This window comes from Cryphonectria parasitica (assembly GCF_011745365.1).
Source record: "Cryphonectria parasitica EP155 unplaced genomic scaffold M406scaffold_6, whole genome shotgun sequence".
In the NCBI taxonomy this organism is placed as follows: Eukaryota; Fungi; Ascomycota; class Sordariomycetes; order Diaporthales; family Cryphonectriaceae; genus Cryphonectria; species Cryphonectria parasitica.
The window spans coordinates 3,180,435-3,196,960 of NW_024468914.1; the positions used below are offsets into that span (position 1 = coordinate 3,180,435).

Genomic DNA, 16,526 nt, shown 5'->3' on the forward strand with positions numbered 1-16,526 from the left:
AAGGTCTACCATGGGTTTTATTAATTCAATGTACCCCTGTTCCGCCGGAGAGGGTGGAACAGGGCTGTCATAATCATCTAATTCTCCAAGGTTGGTCTCAAATGGCAGACGTGGTGGTCATTTGCTGACTGCCCAATAGATGGTGTCATTGGCTCATTAAATCCACATGCTGATTCTTGATATAGGTGAAATATCACTTCCTCTCTTGGTGAGTTCTGAATGAGTTCTGGAAGGTGCAGCTCCAGGTCAAGGATGGCAGGTGAGGCCTGGAGATCTCTCCTTCCTCACCACACAGGAAACCAACCACCACTCAAGGCTCCTACTTGAGACTCGAAGAAACCTAACAAATTTCCTCCTCCTCTTCTCCATTTACCTTCCATCCTCCAAACTCAACAACACTATCTGCCTGAGGCCATCATCTTGTGTCGCTCGCACTGGCTGGGAGCCCACCAAGCTTAAAATCATCGGCAAGCTGCCACTACAATTTCCAACAGACCTCATTATGGGTCGATTGAGGGCTCGGCTGAATTCAATAGATCAAGCCTAGCGATATCCTGCTGCCCGGAGTGCTGACAAGACTCGCTTCATAGGCCTCTTTGAGGGCGACCTGGATTTAGACCTGGTCCTTCTCGGCGCTGTGATGATGCGTGTTGGTGCCAAGATCAAGGACGAGGATTTCCAGTATCTGCGCGAACTGGTGCCGCGAATCGTATCTCATGACGGCTACACGTCTCCGCTTGCTGACCTGGGCTTTCGGGGTCCTGGCAAGGCGCAGTTTCTTGCTGCTCTGGACAACTACAAACCTGGTGTTCCTCGTAGCTTGAGCGATCCGAGGTGAGTAGAAAATTCCCATGAAACAGTGTCCGCAGTGCAACTTGAGGATCTCTGACGGAGCCGTCTTGTTAATAGCTGCTTCCACTGCGGAAAGATAGAGCAAGACACTGGCAAGGCACCCGTGCTGTGTTCCCAGTGCAAAGGTGCTTGGTACTGTGACAAAGTGTGTACACTCTTCTAAAACCTTCAGCCTTGTCCTGTTGATCTTCTCACACATTGTTCCGCCGTCATATTATAGGACTGCCAGAGAGCCCACTGGCGTGCCCATCGGTCCACCTGCAGAGGTCTCGACAAGCCTCGCTTCCTTGCCAACGTCTGAGTCCGACTTTTAGGCACTACGCGAAGTGAGAAGAATGACAAGCTTCATTCTTGGTGAACAGGCAATCGAGACGACAAGTGGTGCAGCAAGCGATCGAGAATGAGTGTGCTGAGCAATTTGGAGTTCTGATGGAGTATCGAGCTAATAAACGCGATGTGTATCCAGGCTGGGAGGAGGAAACTGCTCTGGTCTCGCCTTGTATGTAGAAGATAGCAATCCGTTTCTCAATTGGCATGTGAGGTGGAAGAAGTCTTGATTATACGCAATGCATTGCAGACTTTCAAGGCCAACGCAGGTTAGCACCATCTTGTTCTTTGTGACAAAAAGTCGGTATGGTGCGCCGCCGGGCTCAATCGGAGGATTGTAGTTCGGACTCGCGCCAATAGTCCGGGACTTTGTGATGAATTCCCCCGTCCCCCCCAGCCGGTCGTGTCAAAGTGAATCAATGGTCATGACCTCATCATCTGGGCCGAATTCCGAGACAAAAGTTGTAATGAATACTTGCTACTTATAACAGAGTCTGATGCAAGTGTGTCTGCTTTCCTTCAGTATTATTTTTTCATACATTTAGTGACCTCGGAGGATCTACTACTACCACTGCAACAACATCGTCGATAACAACCTTCCAATACTTAATACTCACCTATACTTACCTAGAGTTGCAACGTCAGACGCCCTCACTTGAGAACATGTCGACGCTCACAACTCTCCTCCAAACAAGCTCAATAATCACATCCCTCCTTGCAGCCGGAGGCATCGCAACCCTCACCTTTTTCGTCGTCCCCATCCTCCAATCCCAACCCACCTCGCGGTCCCTACCCGCAATGCGATGGCTCTTCAGCCGGGGCTCACACGTCTTCCCCACCGCAGCACTCATTTCAGCCGCTGGGTTTGGCGCCCTCGCCCTCCAGTCTCTTCCCCTGGTCTCGTGGCGGCAGCTGTGGAGGGAGGTGGCGACCTTGGGGATCAGGGCTATGAGTGCCAGGGCGCCTGGGTATGCTGCGGCGGCCTTGCTATGCCTGAGCATCGGGCCGTACACAGGCGTGGTCATGCTGCCCAACAATTTTGCCTTGATCAAGTTGAACGCCGACGAGGGCGGCTCGAGGAGCGCCCACAGCGCTGAGGTTCGCTCTCCATCGGGCGCAGCAACAGGAAAGGAGGAGAAGAGCGCCTTGGGCTCCGTCGAGGGGGAGGGTGAAGCGGATGAGTTCAAGGACCTGAGCGGGCCGCAGGAGAAGACGAGGAGAGACGGTGGTACGGGAGCGAATGACGAGAAGGTAAGGGCGATGTTGGGGAAATTTGGGCGACAGAATCTGGTCAGGGCGGTTCTGATGGGATCTGGAGGGATGCTGGGACTTCTCACTGCACTGATGTGAGGAGCATTGGACTTGCTGCTGGAGGGAACCGATTCAACTTGAGCCCGCACGGCGGGTTTGGTTTGTGATCTTTTGATTGGGGGGTCTCCGCTCGTCCGAGAGCACAATGTGTGGACAGGGACATTTGCATCTGCAATACAACATAATGCTCTATATGAGTTTGTGTTATGCCACTATTCTCAGGTACGCTACTCGCACGATGGAAGAGGTGTGGCAGCAAAACAAGAACATCAACGATAGAATGAATTCCAAGTAGATGGCAAGGCACTATTGATGATCAAATCGCATCGAAGAACCTCGGGTCATGTGAATACATATCTTACTGCATGAAAGAAACGCGCTGCCAAGACACACTTGCGACCATGAAACCTGCTGAATGATGTTCTCTGTCGAAACTGCAGAGGCAGGCCGTAGAATAATAAGACCGGAGATGGTATAGCCCGCCGCACTGTCACTGCAAGGTGACGTGAGATCGCGCCTCACATTACAACCCCACCTAGCCACCCCCTCAAGGCATCACTCGAAAAACAGTGGGAAAGGGTGGCGCGTGCAGGCACAGCAAGAGGTGGTGGGTACATGCGAGAACAGCCTTGCCGGTAAGTTAAATCCTTCGCCTAGCGACCCCCCCCCCCAAAAAAAAAAGAAAAAAAAAAAGAGTTATGCTCGTGGAGTGGGAAGCTTGGCTTTTCTGACATCAATACGTTTAGAGTGAGGGCATCCTGTCTGTTTATACACTTCTCACGATCGGCAGAGGCAGCCTGCAAAGCCGCGGTCCTCATCAGCACCTATACCGAAATGATTATTATAATATTATGAGACTGCCTTTGGCGTGTTGAAAGTATAAAGTCCTCCAGCGAGCCTTTTTTTCTTTTTCTTCTTTTTCTTACACTTTCAGTCCCATACAGATACTAGCAAGACCCACATTATTTTTTATCATCACTCTTTCCGTCATTAAGGGACAAAAGGAAATCCAGTCGAGAAAACTCAGCCGCCATGTTTTACCGCAACACCAAATGGGCTGAGAGATATGCAGCCGGCCAAGCAAACCAAGTTATGCCAGGCCTAAACAGAACAGGGCGCCGTTGGGACACCGTTTTGAGATATGGCCGCGACGACTTCGAAACTGGGTCTGAATACTTCTGGTTTTACATGCACTATCTTGTCATCACGATTGGGACCCTCCTTACGCTGGCGTTGATCATTCTCATCATCGCCATCTATGCCCACCCTCCAACGGGTAGACACCCAGATTGGAGATTTCTGTTGCTCAGCGTGCTGCCGGTGAGTTCAATCTCTCTCTCTCTCTCTCTCTCTGTCTCTCTGTGCGATCTACACGAAGGATTCACGAGGGCTTCAAGCCGAGAACTGGCAATGCGTGTTCTAACCCAAATGACTGACAAATTTGCTGTGTAACAGAGCGTGGCCATATTTGTCTGGATATGCACCGATGGCTCGGCCGAGACCTGCATGAAACCATGGCCCAAGACGAGGCTGGCGATCGAGGCGATCGTCCTCGGGGGCTCGATAGCTTGCACGTGCCTATTCGGTGCCTTCTTCGCAAAGGTATCAAAGGAGGATTATTTCGTGCACTGTTATGCGACTATGCTTGCATTCTTGGCTGTTTTGTCGTAAGTCTGTTCTTTGCAGAGCACCCCAGTTTTGATCTCTTTCTGGTGAAGCAATTGTTTGCTGAGAGAATCTAGTTTCACTCGTATCATTCGCATGATTGAAATGATCCTCATCGTGCTGGTGAGACCTCGTGCTGAGCGCTCAACGGCAAATGAGCCTGCTCAGGTTTGAGGGGTTCGCTGTAACAGGACATTAGCAAAGAGGCAAAAATCACAAAGGCGTACGTGTTGATTGCCTAAGTAGATATATTGTATGATGTATGACATGATGGGAAACCGAGCGCAAAGGAGTTTGGGGATGCCCGTATACCATTGTTCAATTTATTCGAGAATAGTATTCAGGGATTGGAATGAGAGAGTGAGACGATTCAGAGGTTCTCTCCTCGAACGTTGACGAGCCTCAACCCAGCCGCTTCACCACTCACAAGAGTATAATTCGTCACGATACCCGTTCCATCCCATGCAAAATTCACAACTACACCGCCCCTAATCCTCAACCCCTTGACACTGCCACCACCCCAGGCACTCGGGATAGCAGGACCCAGCACCACCGTCCTCACCTTTGTCTCCTCCTCTGCGCCGCCCGCCAGCGGCAGGTCAACCACCAGCATGCTCAACACGTTCCCCGCCCAGCCAAAGTTCATATCGATCTGGAACGGCGGGCTCTTGCCGGCATACATGCTCAGCAGGTTCGGCGCCACGTTGTTCGCGATGCTCAGCTGCAGTTCCCCGTACGCCCTCGCGCTGTCGTTCAGCCGCGCCCAGCACGCGCCGCGCCAGACCTTCGGCCAGCCAAAGTTCCCACCATCCCCGTCCGCGTCGGTGCCGTCCCCGCGGGCGAGCAGGCTGGCGCGGACGGCGTCCTGCAGCGTGGTGTTGGTGAAGCCGCTGGCGAAGCTGGCGATGGCGTAGCCCGGGTACCAGCCTACGAGGTGCGAGATGTGCCGGTGCTCTGGGTATACGTCGTAGAGGTACGCGTCTGGGACCTTCCACTCCTTCAGCACGCCCTGGGGCGAGTCTGGGTCGATGTGCACGCCGGTGTCGAGGCGGGCGAGGGCGGCTGTGGTGGAGGCGAGGAAGTCGGAGGCGGGCTCCGAGACCAGGGGCGCGGTGCGGAGGACGGCCTCGAGGACCTGGTGGATGAGCTGCTGGTAGTGTGTGCAGCCGGAGGTCGTGGGCCCTTGCTCGGGGCTGTTGCACGGGTTGACGACGAGGGTGCCGTCGTTGTAGAAGCGGTCTTCCTGCAGTTGAGAGAGCCAGAATGATGCTATGGCTTTCAAGAGAGGGTAGCCGGTCTCAACGAGCCAGGTGGTGTTCTGGCTGTAGTCGTAGTGATCGAAAACGTGCTGCATCAGCCACGCTGCCGAGGCTGGGTCTGAAGCAGAATGGCAGAAGAGACCATGTCAGCAAGTGGGATGGGTAGAAAAGAGAACAAGGACAAAAAGGGAAGGAAAAGAAAATGAAAGGAGGACGAAGACACTACGTGAAAGGACGGTGCTGCTCACAGTTTGCCCACTGGGCTGCATTCTTCATGCCTGTGTATCCAAATATATTCATTTCGTCGTGTGTCACCCAGCCTGACCCATTATACAGCAGCTGCGCTGTCTCGCTCCCACGTGGGGCCCATGTGTTTGCCATGTACGCAAACAGAGGCAATGACAAATCTCCCAGGCCTGTCTGCTCGGCGCCCCAGTAGTTCATCTGCAGGTTGATGTTCGCGTGGTAGTCGGCACTCCAGGCCGGCTCGAGCTGCTCGGACCATCTGCCCTGCAGGTTGGCAGGCAATGAACCCGTGCGGGACGAGGAGATGAGCAGGTGGCGTGAGTAGTCAAACATGAGAGACTCGAGGAAGGGATTTGACGTGCTGTTAGTGTAGTGTGCGACGAGATCGGCTGTTTCCAGACTGGACGAGTTGGCCGTGTCTGGGAGATCAAGGACGAATTGCCCCATCAGCGAAGTATAGTCGTCTATGTGGTCCTGCAGCAAGGTACTGTAGGACTGGGCCGCTGCTGATTGCGTACTCTGTTCGACGACAGGACCGGGCTCTTGTCCTCTGAAAGAGTAGTTGCTCTGCGCGTTGCCCTTTGTCTGGTCGTAGTCGGACTCGGCAGACGACACGATTGTGATGGAGTACCGGCTTGGAAGCGCAGGGATGACCAGGGATCCATCATCTTGAGAGCATGATGTACTTGTATTCCCTACAACTTGTGCGATCGAGGTGAAGTGCAGCCCGATAGAAGCTTGAGTGATGCCGTCAAGACGTGTATAGCCCGGTCCACATGTTGAGTTCACCAAGGTGCTACTCATTAGGTCGTTGGACAGGGAGACTTTCAATGCAGGTAGGGCTTCTCCGCTGCTATTAATGTTATACACGCAGCTCTGTGCCGGATAAGAGCAGAAGACCGACGTCTCAAAGCGAGTCCCATTGGCAGTCCATCCAGACCGGTGTATGCCTGTTCTCAGATCAAGCGTCCGTGTGTAGTTTGCATATTCGTCAACGGCTCTTTCAAACGAGACTGTCAGATTACCTAATGTCTGGTAGGATCCGTAGCCGACAATATCGTTGAGGAGCTCAGAGATATCTGGGGAAAAGGGCTTCAGTATACCGCTCGTAATCATTGGGCATATCAAGACTGGAGAACTTACTTCCCGTTCCATTTTGGAATATCCACTCTCGAATGCCAGGCAGGTATTGGTATACAGGCTCAGTCGGGTTCCCACCAGTATAGTTCTACCCCCGCATTATTCAATATTCGTGATCCGAGAGAGATCTGGGAAGCCAGGCGGAAACTCACTGTTAATTCAAAGGGGCCTCCATACCATAAGGAATCTAGGTTCAGCATCAAGGTTTCTGCCCCTGGCGGCCCGAAAGGTATGGCTGTCGCTGCACGTCAACGCTCCACGTAGCGCCTATGGAAAAGGCAACTTTAATTACCTCCAAGTTTGCCATTGCCGAGAGCATAGCCGGTCTTCAAAATATAATCATCGTTGTCGCTAGATCCATATGTGGCAGGGGAACTCGACCACAAAGACGCAGCCACTGTCAGTGGAACGCCGCTGATGAGGAGTGCCAAAAGAATGGATCTCACCATCGTCACGGTACAGTCGCATGCCCCTGTATTAACCTAGTGTAGTACTGTAGAGCACGTTCACTGATAGGATATGACTGATGCACCTGATAAATGGCTGCTTTGTCACGGCTCGTGAACCATAGAGCATCGGACAGTTCACATATTATGTGATTTTGACGTCTTGTTCAAATGGTTTGCATGGTGTGATGGTCCGGGTACCGGTACATTGTTCCGACATAGTCCAGTAGGTTTCGCTGTTGTCAACCCAGAATTTCCACCAATAGCCAAGCTGCGAGAAATGTGAGAATGATGTCTGGTCTTGCGCTGTGTGGAGCGCGCGAGAGAGAGAGTGTGGGTAAATGCAGCACTGCTAAGTAGCGGTTGGAGTAGGTCGACATTGCATGAGGGGCTGCAGGCCGAGCATAGAGCGATATGTTCACCAGCGATGCATGTTTGCAAGCCTCAGTCCATCCTAGCCCAGCACAGCTAGCAGTTGATAAATTTGCAAGGGGTATCAGCAGTCAAGTGTAACTTATTCGAGGTTACTGGAGAGAGGTAATGACACTGTTGTCACCGACCCAAGTTTCCAACAACGCTGCTCAGCATAACCGCAACCTCACGGTCCCAATTGCCAGTTTTTTCGCCTTTCTTTGCAAGTGTGCTTGGCGGTTGACAGCCTTTGACAACACATTCTCTGATAGCCGATGCCACGGTGTCCCTGTTGGTCCTGAGCGTCCTTGCGGACACGCCGCCCCTGTTCAGAATCTCCTGAACCCGCGTCGACAGGCTGCCCGCCATTGTCCTCCAAAAATAGCTGGGCAGCGAGCCGGTCTCGAGGTAGCCAAGCAGTGGCTGCAAGATGTTGCCAAGCCCCTTCTCTGTCGCCAGATTTGGCAGCAAAGGATGCGCTGGAGCTTTGGTAGACTCCAGCACAATCTCGAGGGCGACAATGTTCTGACACCGCGCAGCGACCTCCGCCAGGGTCCGGTCGAGTGTGGGCAGTGCAGCGAGTGAGCGGTGCAGCGAGGCGATACTGCTCTGCAGCGACGTCTTCAGATAGACCTCGAGGGCAAGCAGCATCCACGTCGGTGCCCACTTCTCGCCCTTGGCCAGTGCCGTCGGCGACAGCAGATACAGCGTGGTCAGCGCAGAGATCGTCCTGGCCTTGGCCTCCTCGGACTGCGCGAAGGTGGAGGACCCGGCGGTACTGCCCATGGAAAATTCGCGTATGATCCGCTCTGCAGTCTCCCTCACGGATTTCTCTATCGGGACCGTAACAACATCCTGCAGCGCCCGGATGGCATCTACCCTGTCTAGCCCCTGCCCTTCCTCGCCGTGGCCCTTGTGTTCAAGGATCTCCCGCAGGGCGAGTATCGTGTGCGTGCACCTTACCAGTATCCGGTGGTCTTCCTTCTTGGTGCCCGGCGCCAGCTCTGCGTGCTGGACCTCGAGCTGCCGGCCGAGCTGCAGACACCGACCGACCGCCCGGCCTAGCCTCAGTGTATCCCATAGACGGCTGGCAACCTGCTTGACCTCGTCCGCTTCGGCATGCTTCTGGATGACCTCCTTCTCGAGCTGCTGGTAGCTGTCGTTCAGGCTCTTGATCTGGCCGTCGACCTCCGAGACAATCCTGCCAGATGCTTCTGTCTGTTCCTTGGTATGGGAGAGGAGAGGTATGGCGGACCTGGTGGTCAGCAGGTCGATGTGGGAATCGATCTCCTGTATGTCGAACAAGACGCGCGACAGAGGGGTGGATAGATCGAGAGGGGTGTCGTTGGCATTGTTCGTGGAGAGGACGAGGGTGTTGGCGAAGGAGGCGGGGCTGAAGTCTGGAGCTACAAAGGTCTCGTAGTCAATGTAGGATGGTTCCTCCTCTTCTCTGCTAGGAGGTCGATCCGCTGCGCTGTCCATGGTGCAGGCTATGCGGTGGATCAGGACGCTTGAGACTGTGTCGCGGACCTCGTCGATGCCACGGAGACCCTCAATTGGCGAGGCTTGTCCACCTTGGGATTTTCCCGTAGAGACAGAATAGCCCCTGTAATCATCAATTGGGGCGGGGTGAGAGGATGGCAACTGAGAAGTCTCGCCTGATCGACCTCGACACTGCGTGTTCTGCAAGGGAACTTGTTCTCGTTCAAGTTGTACTGGCTTTCGTGAGAGTCGCATGTGGCAGCTATGGAGACCGGGAGCTTGGGTCACTCTAGTGGCTTGACTGATCCATCAATGCCCCTGGACCCTGCCAGCCCTTGTCAACAGGGTTCTGTAGTTATGTCCTATACTGTACTGTATTGCGCTGTGTGCCACAGTACATGGTACCTGCGTTATCCTAGTACAGCGAGTCCTCGACAGCACTGCAGATCTCGTAAATACACATGACAGATATCTGAAACGGGTGGTGCATATATGAACCATTCTGAATACTTTGGGAAGAGTACAGGAGAAAGTCATACACTAGCCATCAATTTCTCAAGCGCATCCTAGGAACGCAGAGGCAGAGGAACAGACTCGATTATACTCTTCACAGCTCAGTGTAATAACTGTGGCGCCAGGTGAGTACCAAGGTACACAGCGCCCAAATGACGTTGGAGTGGAATGCTCCCCACCTTCCTACTCGAGAGTGGTTTTCCTACCCATCTCGCTTCTCGCCTGCTCGGGCTGCCATTTTGGTTAGCATGCTTCGGTAGGGCTTGGGTAGACTTTTTGGTAAGGCCTGCGCTGCCAATGCTGCGGCTGCTCCGGATCACCGGCTCTTCGCGTCTTTCCATGCGCATTCCTTTCCAATTCCGTTGAGGCTTTTCGACAACCTCTTTTCGGGTTCTCTCCTCTTCTGCTCTAACCCCCCCTCCCTCTCTCTTCCTCATTCCCATCTTCTTGTTCGTCCACAGTCCACAGTTGTTCGTGGTCCCGTCTTCCGCTTCTACACCAACGCGCTGCACGCACCTGCAGAGCCTGCGCTGCATACCGATTTCTTGACTGAAATGCGGTGGACGGTTTCGTTTGAGGAGCGAGCATCCTGATACTATTGCTACCAGACCCGAACAAAGAAGCGAGGACAAGTAGAACCCCTATCGAACGAACCTTACGACCGCGAACAGAGACAAAATGCCCATCTTCGACGCCAGGGACATCGTGTCCTGGCAGGGAGGCGACAACTCCTCTGACACGGTCATTGGAGGCGTCCACTTCAACCTGTCCGCCCTCGAGCACTGGAACTACACCCTCTATTCCAATGGCACCATGTCCAACGGCTCATCCGGCTGGTGTCTCTTGACCTTTCCACCCTACGAGCCCCAATACGTCTTCCCCAATGGCAGCTTCATCAACATGACTTCTTGCTATTCGCCTGTCAAGCCCATCGGTACACGAGCCTATATTGGCATCGCCCTCGCCGCTGTCTACGGCGTCGCCCTGATGTTCACCCTCCTCAACCTCGCCAAACACGGACGCATGTTCCTCCCCGTCGAGAAGAGATTCCGACCGGTCGGCAGGAGATGGCAGTGGTACTGGATGATCGCTATGAGCGCCACCGGCTTCATCAGCCTTATTGTCAACATCGACGTCGACCGATACTACCTCCCCCAGATTCCCATCGTCATTACCGCCTTTTTCTGGATGCTGCTGAATCTGTGTACAATGGCTTGCGTGTGGGAGGCTGTCAGACACTGGGGCAGCTGGATGGAGAGGCAGTATATCGACCCCGACCCCTTCGCCCTGGCGATGGACGACAGAAGGGCCAAGTTCGAGTTCTGGGTCCCCCTCTTCTTCTATCTCTTCTGGTGGCTCGACTTTTTCCTAGTGGTTCCTCGCAACTGGGGCAATATTGAACTGCAGCGCACCCCGGAGCAGACCCGGACGGTTGCTGCAGCTGGTGCGACGGACGGTCGCTTCAAAGGAGGGGCCTTTATGCTCCTGGTCTGCTGGCTCACCATCGCATTTCACCTGCGCCACTCTATCAAGCACTATCGCGAGCGGAACCGGGGGTTCTTCAACCGCACCATCGGCCTCATCAAGTTCACGCCCTACCGCTTCCAGCTGCTCGTTCCGCTTGCCCTTGCCGTCGTCGCGTTCCAGGCCCTCTCCGCGTGGGAGTTTCAGTACTCGGTCTTCGATGTCACAGGAGATCGTGTCTCGCTGTTTGTTGGCGGCTACGTCCCTGCACTGCTGATTTTGATCGTCCAGATCATTGCGGGTTTCGTCAACCCCAATGAGGACAAGGAACTGATCCGCCAGCGCCGAATCCGTGGAGCCGCAGCTGATCGGGAACTGGGCATTGTGAAGAAGCCGGCCTGGTGGAAGCGGCGCGAGAACGAGACCATGCGTGAGCGCATCGCCCGCAATGTGCGTGAGGTTGGTGGAGGTCGTGCGACGGCAGCCAATATTGACAGCGCCCTCGAGACTCGCGCGCGGGAAACGGAAGCCAACAATGCGGACATTGAGATGGGGCAGATGAGCCCAACCTCGGGACCCGCCGCGACCACCACTACGGAGTCGCGACGACCACCTGCAACACCCTATTCCGGCAAATCTAGCAGCCGCCGGTCAGAGTCAGCGATGCAGCACGCGGCTGGTCTCCTGTTCCCCAATGCCGAAGGCTCTTCCATGACACAGACTGAGAGGCTGAATTATCTGATGTCTGACGGCCCCCCGCCACCACCATATACCGGATCTACTCAAAACCAGGACAGAGGTCGACCACAAGGTCATGAGTCGAGTGCGAGGGCGAATCAAGATGCGACCCGGCCGGCCACAGCGGAGCGAAGTCACAGTGCTAATACCACCAATTCTCTCGCTGGTCCACCGCAGCAGATCAGGAGCATGCTCGACATCTGAGTGATCAATTCCTGGAAAATGAACCCTACACCACCACTTTATTCCTTCTTTTTATTTTTTATTTTTTTTTATAACAAGACGACAACACGATCATTTCATGTTGCACAAACTGGGCATTCATATAGGCCGACAGCGAATATTGGGACACGCTCATTTTGCCAACCCTTCCAAAACGGCTCCAAGGTGGAACAAGCCAGGCGTTACGGTTACCAGCATGATTACGAAGAAAAAACAATCTAGTGGCACTTGGACACCGAGTTAGATAGGAGGTTATATACCTCGGCCCAATAGTTCTAATGGATATTCAAGAGCAAAGAAAGCCAATGCATTGGGTGCATCGCGCCCTCCTCGCACGTGTCCTTTGCTGTTCAAGCTTCACCAGTTGCTCCTGCTCAGAGTGCCAAAAACAAACCCGGTGTCCCCCAGACGAACATGTGGCAGTGTGCCACTCACTCATCGCTCCTTCAACAAGTCGCCATTGCTTAGACGGACGAACCAAGGTTTTTTTTTGGCTGCCAAAATAACACAAAGCGTTGTCACACGATGAGAATCACCTTTCCACCACAGTTCTACATCCGGTGTTATCTGTCTTCTATCCTATTCGAGAGAAGTTCCATTACAATCCCACTGCGCAAAATACAGCATTCTAATGTTCATCAACATTTCTTGCCGATCATGGACGCTGATCGCCTGTCCAGCCAGAATGGCACTGCCTCCTCTGCTCAGACTCTGCCGTCTTGGAAGGGCGCAGATGGCTGTCCCTGCCTTGGGCCTCTTGCTGCGCGCTCTCAGAGTAGGCTTCGAGAGTCACTTCTTCTCGTCAAGGACTCTATCATCACGCTCATGTTCGCACCCATCAGTATACCTATGGCGGTGCTCGTCGATGCCATCCGCATAGTCCACGCTCTCTGGCCTATGGGCGACAATCATGTAGCCCCAGTGTCTCAAACACCTGTGAGCAGTCGCCTGCAAGAGCCTTGTGTCTGCCCAAAACCAAACACTTGTTCTTCTTCCGGTCAGTATGGCAGATCTGAGCAGCCCGTCGGAACCACCAAAGCTGGAGATGGCGTTACTCGGCTACCCCGTGAACTTGAAGCCCTCGAACTCTATGAGGCTATCTTCGTACCCGGCGATGAGACGGAATTCATTGGAGTTCTCTACGACAAGGCTACAAAGCAATGGAGATCAACCTCCATGGCTCACGAGTCTCCTCAGCTTGCACGCCTGCGAGCTCGAGAAGAGCGTGTCTTGGTTGTCTGCTCAAGGAGTCTTGTTCAAGCCCTCTCCCTCGGTGGCTGTGGCAAGAGCATGCTGACCGTCAACGATCAGAAGCGTGGTCTGGTCTTGCAGCACCAAACCCTGGTGAACCGTCTCCCCAGCGGATACGAGGTGCTTGGATTTCAGGCTGGCGAGTTGTCTGGGCTGCGCCTGTCTAGCCATGATGTGTTTCACATTCAGAATTTAGAGGACTTCCTCTTTCACGCTGCACGGGATGCTGAGGCTATCACCGCGGCTAGTGGTGGGGCGTTTCTCAAGTCGTGGCTCATACCTCTGCCTAGGTTACTTGGACTTATGGACGACACGGCTGCACAATCCACCTGCAAGCGCGGATTCTGGCAGCTGCACCATCTGGGCTTCGCAACTCAGGTTTATCTGCAGCTGTGGGACCCAGGCCAGTGGAGTCCCTCAGACAGCTTGGACGACGTCGAGATCAGCGATGCCACGACTTGGTTTGAAACGTATGGGCAAGAGATGGATTCGGCTATGCGCGAGGCCATCCTGAACGTGCTTACGTTTCTGTTGGAACCGCCGCCGCCACCATTGCCGCTCCCGCCGGCGGCTGCTGGTACTGGTAGCCGGTCAGGCCCCAAGATATATATCGTCTCTCGCTCGAGCATGACGGCGAGCACTTCACTAATGAAGATTCGAGACTCGACACGAAGGCGCGCACCGCCAGGGCCCATCGACCCACTGCTTCTCGGCAAGGCCTCGCGGCATGTCTTGCCATTGCCACCGCTTCACCACGTGCAAAATGAGCCCGCATCTGATGCTCCGCAACAACATGCTCGAATACAACATCCTTACCCTCTTGTTCCGCCGCCACCATCTGCAGCCAAACCTAAGCTGGGGTATGCGGTCGTAGCTCGGAATCATGAAGAGGATCCCGAGCTCCACTTCTCAGGAGGATGAGAAAGAAGCTCGTATGGGTCTGCATTCCAATAAGAGCCTGTGCAATGGAGAGAATGGTGTTTCTCACCCGCCAAGTAGCAACCTCCGCAACATCATGAAGTCAGGAGAAGAGCCGGTTGGATTTGAGCACGCTTCATGTGCCGGAAACATCACCGACCCGTGCATTGTCAGGCCCAATGGGACGAGCTACGCTCTGTCGGACAGAAGCGGTGTCTCAACAACAACGCCATCAGTTCCCAATTCCATACAAGAGCCCTCTTCTCCCTCTGCTGTCATTTCTTCAGCCGCTCCATCTGTTGTCGATTCTGGGGTCTGCGTGGAATTGCCAACACATAACTCGGGCCTACAACCACAACAGTCGACCAGTCCTGACTTGCCTGGCAACATTCTTCCTCCCTCGGTCCGACCTGCCTTTGAAATGGCCACCAAGGATGATTTACGAAGCTCTCCTGCCACTACGCAGCCTCCAATCGATCCTGCAGCATCTCACGATGACCTTTCGCCCTCGAGATCTGCCAGCCTGGACAGGTCGAGAAACACCCTGGAGAATGGTATCAGTTGGTCGACGCTCCCGACAGACTTGAGCTCGCCTGTCATTGCACGGGTTAAACCCAGCACTCTATTCGGTAGTACCCACCGTCGTGCCCGTCGTACAACAACCACATCACCGTCCCCAGTGTCGCCGCCTCGTGTTCTCAACCTTCCGAGAGCACCAGTCCGGCTTAGTGACTTGACTGTTTCCACTCGACCGTGCTCAGATAGCAGCGTCTGGGCCACCTGGGGAGTTGATATATCCTCGGACAGGGCTACCAATGGCTCTAGTCCGTCTCCGTTGAGCCTCCAGGGCCCTACATGTAATCTTGTACCAGAGCCAGGGCCCCAGGGAATCGAGGCCAATACAAAGCATCCTGTTGAGGACCTACAAAAGGTGGTACTAAGGGAGTCTAAGAGTGACAGCCTCGTGAAGCCGATCGAGTAGGGTACCGATGTCGCCAGCGAAGATCAGCGCACCGCGACCGAGAACGTTGATACCGATGACGACAAGCAGAAGGTGACTGCCGTCGAGGCCAGCAAAGGTGCCAGTGTCCATGCTGTTGCGAGTTGTGATCCCAACTGTCACCAGAGGGGGCGGCCATAGGCCGGCGGGTCATTGCCTGTGAAGTGCTAGATTGAGAAGGGGAAGCCAGAAGCCATGTCCAAAGATCCCATGAATGTGCAGGATGGCTTGACGGGTAAGGTACAACAATACAGATGGGATGTCGATACGTTCAAAGGCTGTGTTGGCGGCGGCAGCGGAGCAGGGATGAAAAAAAACGGAGAGACAAAGGGAAGGGAAAGGTTAAGCACAAGAACAAGCATCAAGCGTGTTGATTACGGATGCCACCACTGAAATGGAGTTATACGGTCGCCCTCTCGACTCATTATTGATGATAGGATCACATAAATAACGGGTGTTCATCTGCCCAGGGGGCTTTCGGGTAGACAGCTTCTCTTCTGGAACGATCCTGCCTTTGCCTGCATGGATATCTTCGCCTGTACAGTCAGCTGCAGACAAAGCCACAATTCTTTTTCATTGCCAGCAGCGTGCGTTCACGATAGGCTAGACTCCTCGAGCTGGTGGCGTCTAGAACTACGACGTGCGAGCCTCGCTCCCCATGTGGATCAGGACTGGGCCATTTTTCTCAGTAAGCGAAACAAGCCCATCCACGATCAAGGGCGTAATGCCCACAGTGAAGAATCTAACAAGCATATATCTATGATAGTGGGCTGGAACTGCATCAAACGGAGATTGAGGCTGGAATTTTTCCGAGTATTCATTTCATAGAGAGAAAGAGAAAGAAGGAAAGAAAAGATAAGAAGAAAAGAATGGTAGTTTTCTTGTTGCATTAAGTAATCAATGTGCTGCGGCGTGGATCGAGTCTGAATGGAACGGATTAATTGTGGTTTGGGATCCACACACCTGTACTGGCTCGCCTCTCTGTTTTCCCTCTTGACACCAATCAATAGAGGCATGATGAAAGGATGTATGTATTGTATGTAAGTGTATATCTATGATTGATCGTCCCGGATCTGCAATTCAGGAACCTGCCCGAGATCACCTGTTTCGTTTTCTTCAAACTCGTCGTCCCATGAAATGTTGACTGCAACCCAGGCGGTGTTTCCTTTGGCGCTGTCATGGGGGGGGGGGGGGGGAGAGCAAAGCAGGCAGGTTCCATGAAGTCACAATCATTTTTGAGGAGGGGGTCGTGTGTGGGCTGAGCGGGCTGCATGTTACCCC

At 53.8% G+C, this 16,526-nt stretch overlaps 7 protein-coding genes across 7 annotated transcripts; 5 read left to right on the forward strand and 2 right to left on the reverse strand.

Moving 5' to 3' along the window:
* Positions 1 to 622: 622 nt before the first annotated feature.
* Positions 623 to 1,153, forward strand: M406DRAFT_262923 (uncharacterized protein; the record flags this gene model as incomplete). The annotated part of the gene is made up of 3 exons (XM_040917546.1): positions 623 to 834; positions 910 to 997; positions 1,073 to 1,153. Coding segments are annotated over 3 exons (381 nt in total), but the record flags the coding sequence as incomplete, so codon positions are not given.
* Positions 1,154 to 1,731: 578 nt separating this feature from the next.
* M406DRAFT_357240 (uncharacterized protein) lies at positions 1,732 to 2,808 on the forward strand. Its single transcript, XM_040923621.1, has one exon. The coding sequence runs from the start codon at positions 1,843 to 1,845 to the stop codon at positions 2,527 to 2,529; it is 687 nt and encodes a 228-aa protein (XP_040774781.1). The 5' UTR covers positions 1,732 to 1,842; the 3' UTR covers positions 2,530 to 2,808.
* Positions 2,809 to 3,403: 595 nt separating this feature from the next.
* Positions 3,404 to 4,341, forward strand: M406DRAFT_357241 (uncharacterized protein). Its single transcript, XM_040923622.1, has 3 exons — positions 3,404 to 3,810; positions 3,946 to 4,157; positions 4,233 to 4,341. The coding sequence occupies exons 1-3, from the start codon at positions 3,523 to 3,525 to the stop codon at positions 4,327 to 4,329; spliced, it is 597 nt and encodes a 198-aa protein (XP_040774782.1). The 5' UTR covers positions 3,404 to 3,522; the 3' UTR covers positions 4,330 to 4,341.
* A 110-nt stretch (positions 4,342 to 4,451) lies between these two features.
* Positions 4,452 to 7,249, reverse strand: M406DRAFT_95387 (family 95 glycoside hydrolase; the record flags this gene model as incomplete). The annotated part of the gene is made up of 5 exons (XM_040926297.1): positions 4,452 to 5,532; positions 5,663 to 6,739; positions 6,804 to 6,888; positions 6,953 to 7,035; positions 7,093 to 7,249. The coding sequence occupies 5 exons, from the start codon at positions 7,247 to 7,249 to the stop codon at positions 4,526 to 4,528; spliced, it is 2,409 nt and encodes an 802-aa protein (XP_040774783.1). The 3' UTR covers positions 4,452 to 4,525.
* A 461-nt stretch (positions 7,250 to 7,710) lies between these two features.
* On the reverse strand, positions 7,711 to 9,139 carry M406DRAFT_347288 (uncharacterized protein; the record flags this gene model as incomplete). Its single annotated transcript, XM_040922275.1, has 1 exon — positions 7,711 to 9,139. The coding sequence occupies one exon, from the start codon at positions 9,137 to 9,139 to the stop codon at positions 7,799 to 7,801; it is 1,341 nt and encodes a 446-aa protein (XP_040774784.1). The 3' UTR covers positions 7,711 to 7,798.
* Positions 9,140 to 10,078: 939 nt separating this feature from the next.
* Positions 10,079 to 12,380, forward strand: M406DRAFT_357246 (uncharacterized protein). Its single transcript, XM_040923623.1, has 2 exons — positions 10,079 to 11,123; positions 12,040 to 12,380. The coding sequence occupies exons 1-2, from the start codon at positions 10,331 to 10,333 to the stop codon at positions 12,060 to 12,062; spliced, it is 816 nt and encodes a 271-aa protein (XP_040774785.1). The 5' UTR covers positions 10,079 to 10,330; the 3' UTR covers positions 12,063 to 12,380.
* Positions 12,381 to 12,601: 221 nt separating this feature from the next.
* On the forward strand, positions 12,602 to 15,227 carry M406DRAFT_75060 (uncharacterized protein; the record flags this gene model as incomplete). Its single annotated transcript, XM_040925790.1, has 2 exons — positions 12,602 to 14,187; positions 14,219 to 15,227. The coding sequence occupies 2 exons, from the start codon at positions 12,602 to 12,604 to the stop codon at positions 15,225 to 15,227; spliced, it is 2,595 nt and encodes an 864-aa protein (XP_040774786.1).
* Positions 15,228 to 16,526: the final 1,299 nt, after the last annotated feature.

Excerpts from the sequence above, each read along its gene's own strand:
- M406DRAFT_357241 (XM_040923622.1), top strand. The coding sequence starts at position 3,523 with ATGTTTTACCGCAACACCAAATGGGCTGAGAGATATGCAGCCGGCCAA. Across the intron at positions 3,811-3,945 it reads TGTTGCTCAGCGTGCTGCCG|AGCGTGGCCATATTTGTCTG; the intron begins GTGAGTTCAATC and ends GCTGTGTAACAG. Across the intron at positions 4,158-4,232 it reads GCATTCTTGGCTGTTTTGTC|TTTCACTCGTATCATTCGCA; the intron begins GTAAGTCTGTTC and ends GAGAGAATCTAG.
- M406DRAFT_357240 (XM_040923621.1), top strand. The coding sequence starts at position 1,843 with ATGTCGACGCTCACAACTCTCCTCCAAACAAGCTCAATAATCACATCC.
- M406DRAFT_357246 (XM_040923623.1), top strand. The coding sequence starts at position 10,331 with ATGCCCATCTTCGACGCCAGGGACATCGTGTCCTGGCAGGGAGGCGAC. Across the intron at positions 11,124-12,039 it reads GGACGGTCGCTTCAAAGGAG|GAGCATGCTCGACATCTGAG; the intron begins GGGCCTTTATGC and ends GCAGCAGATCAG.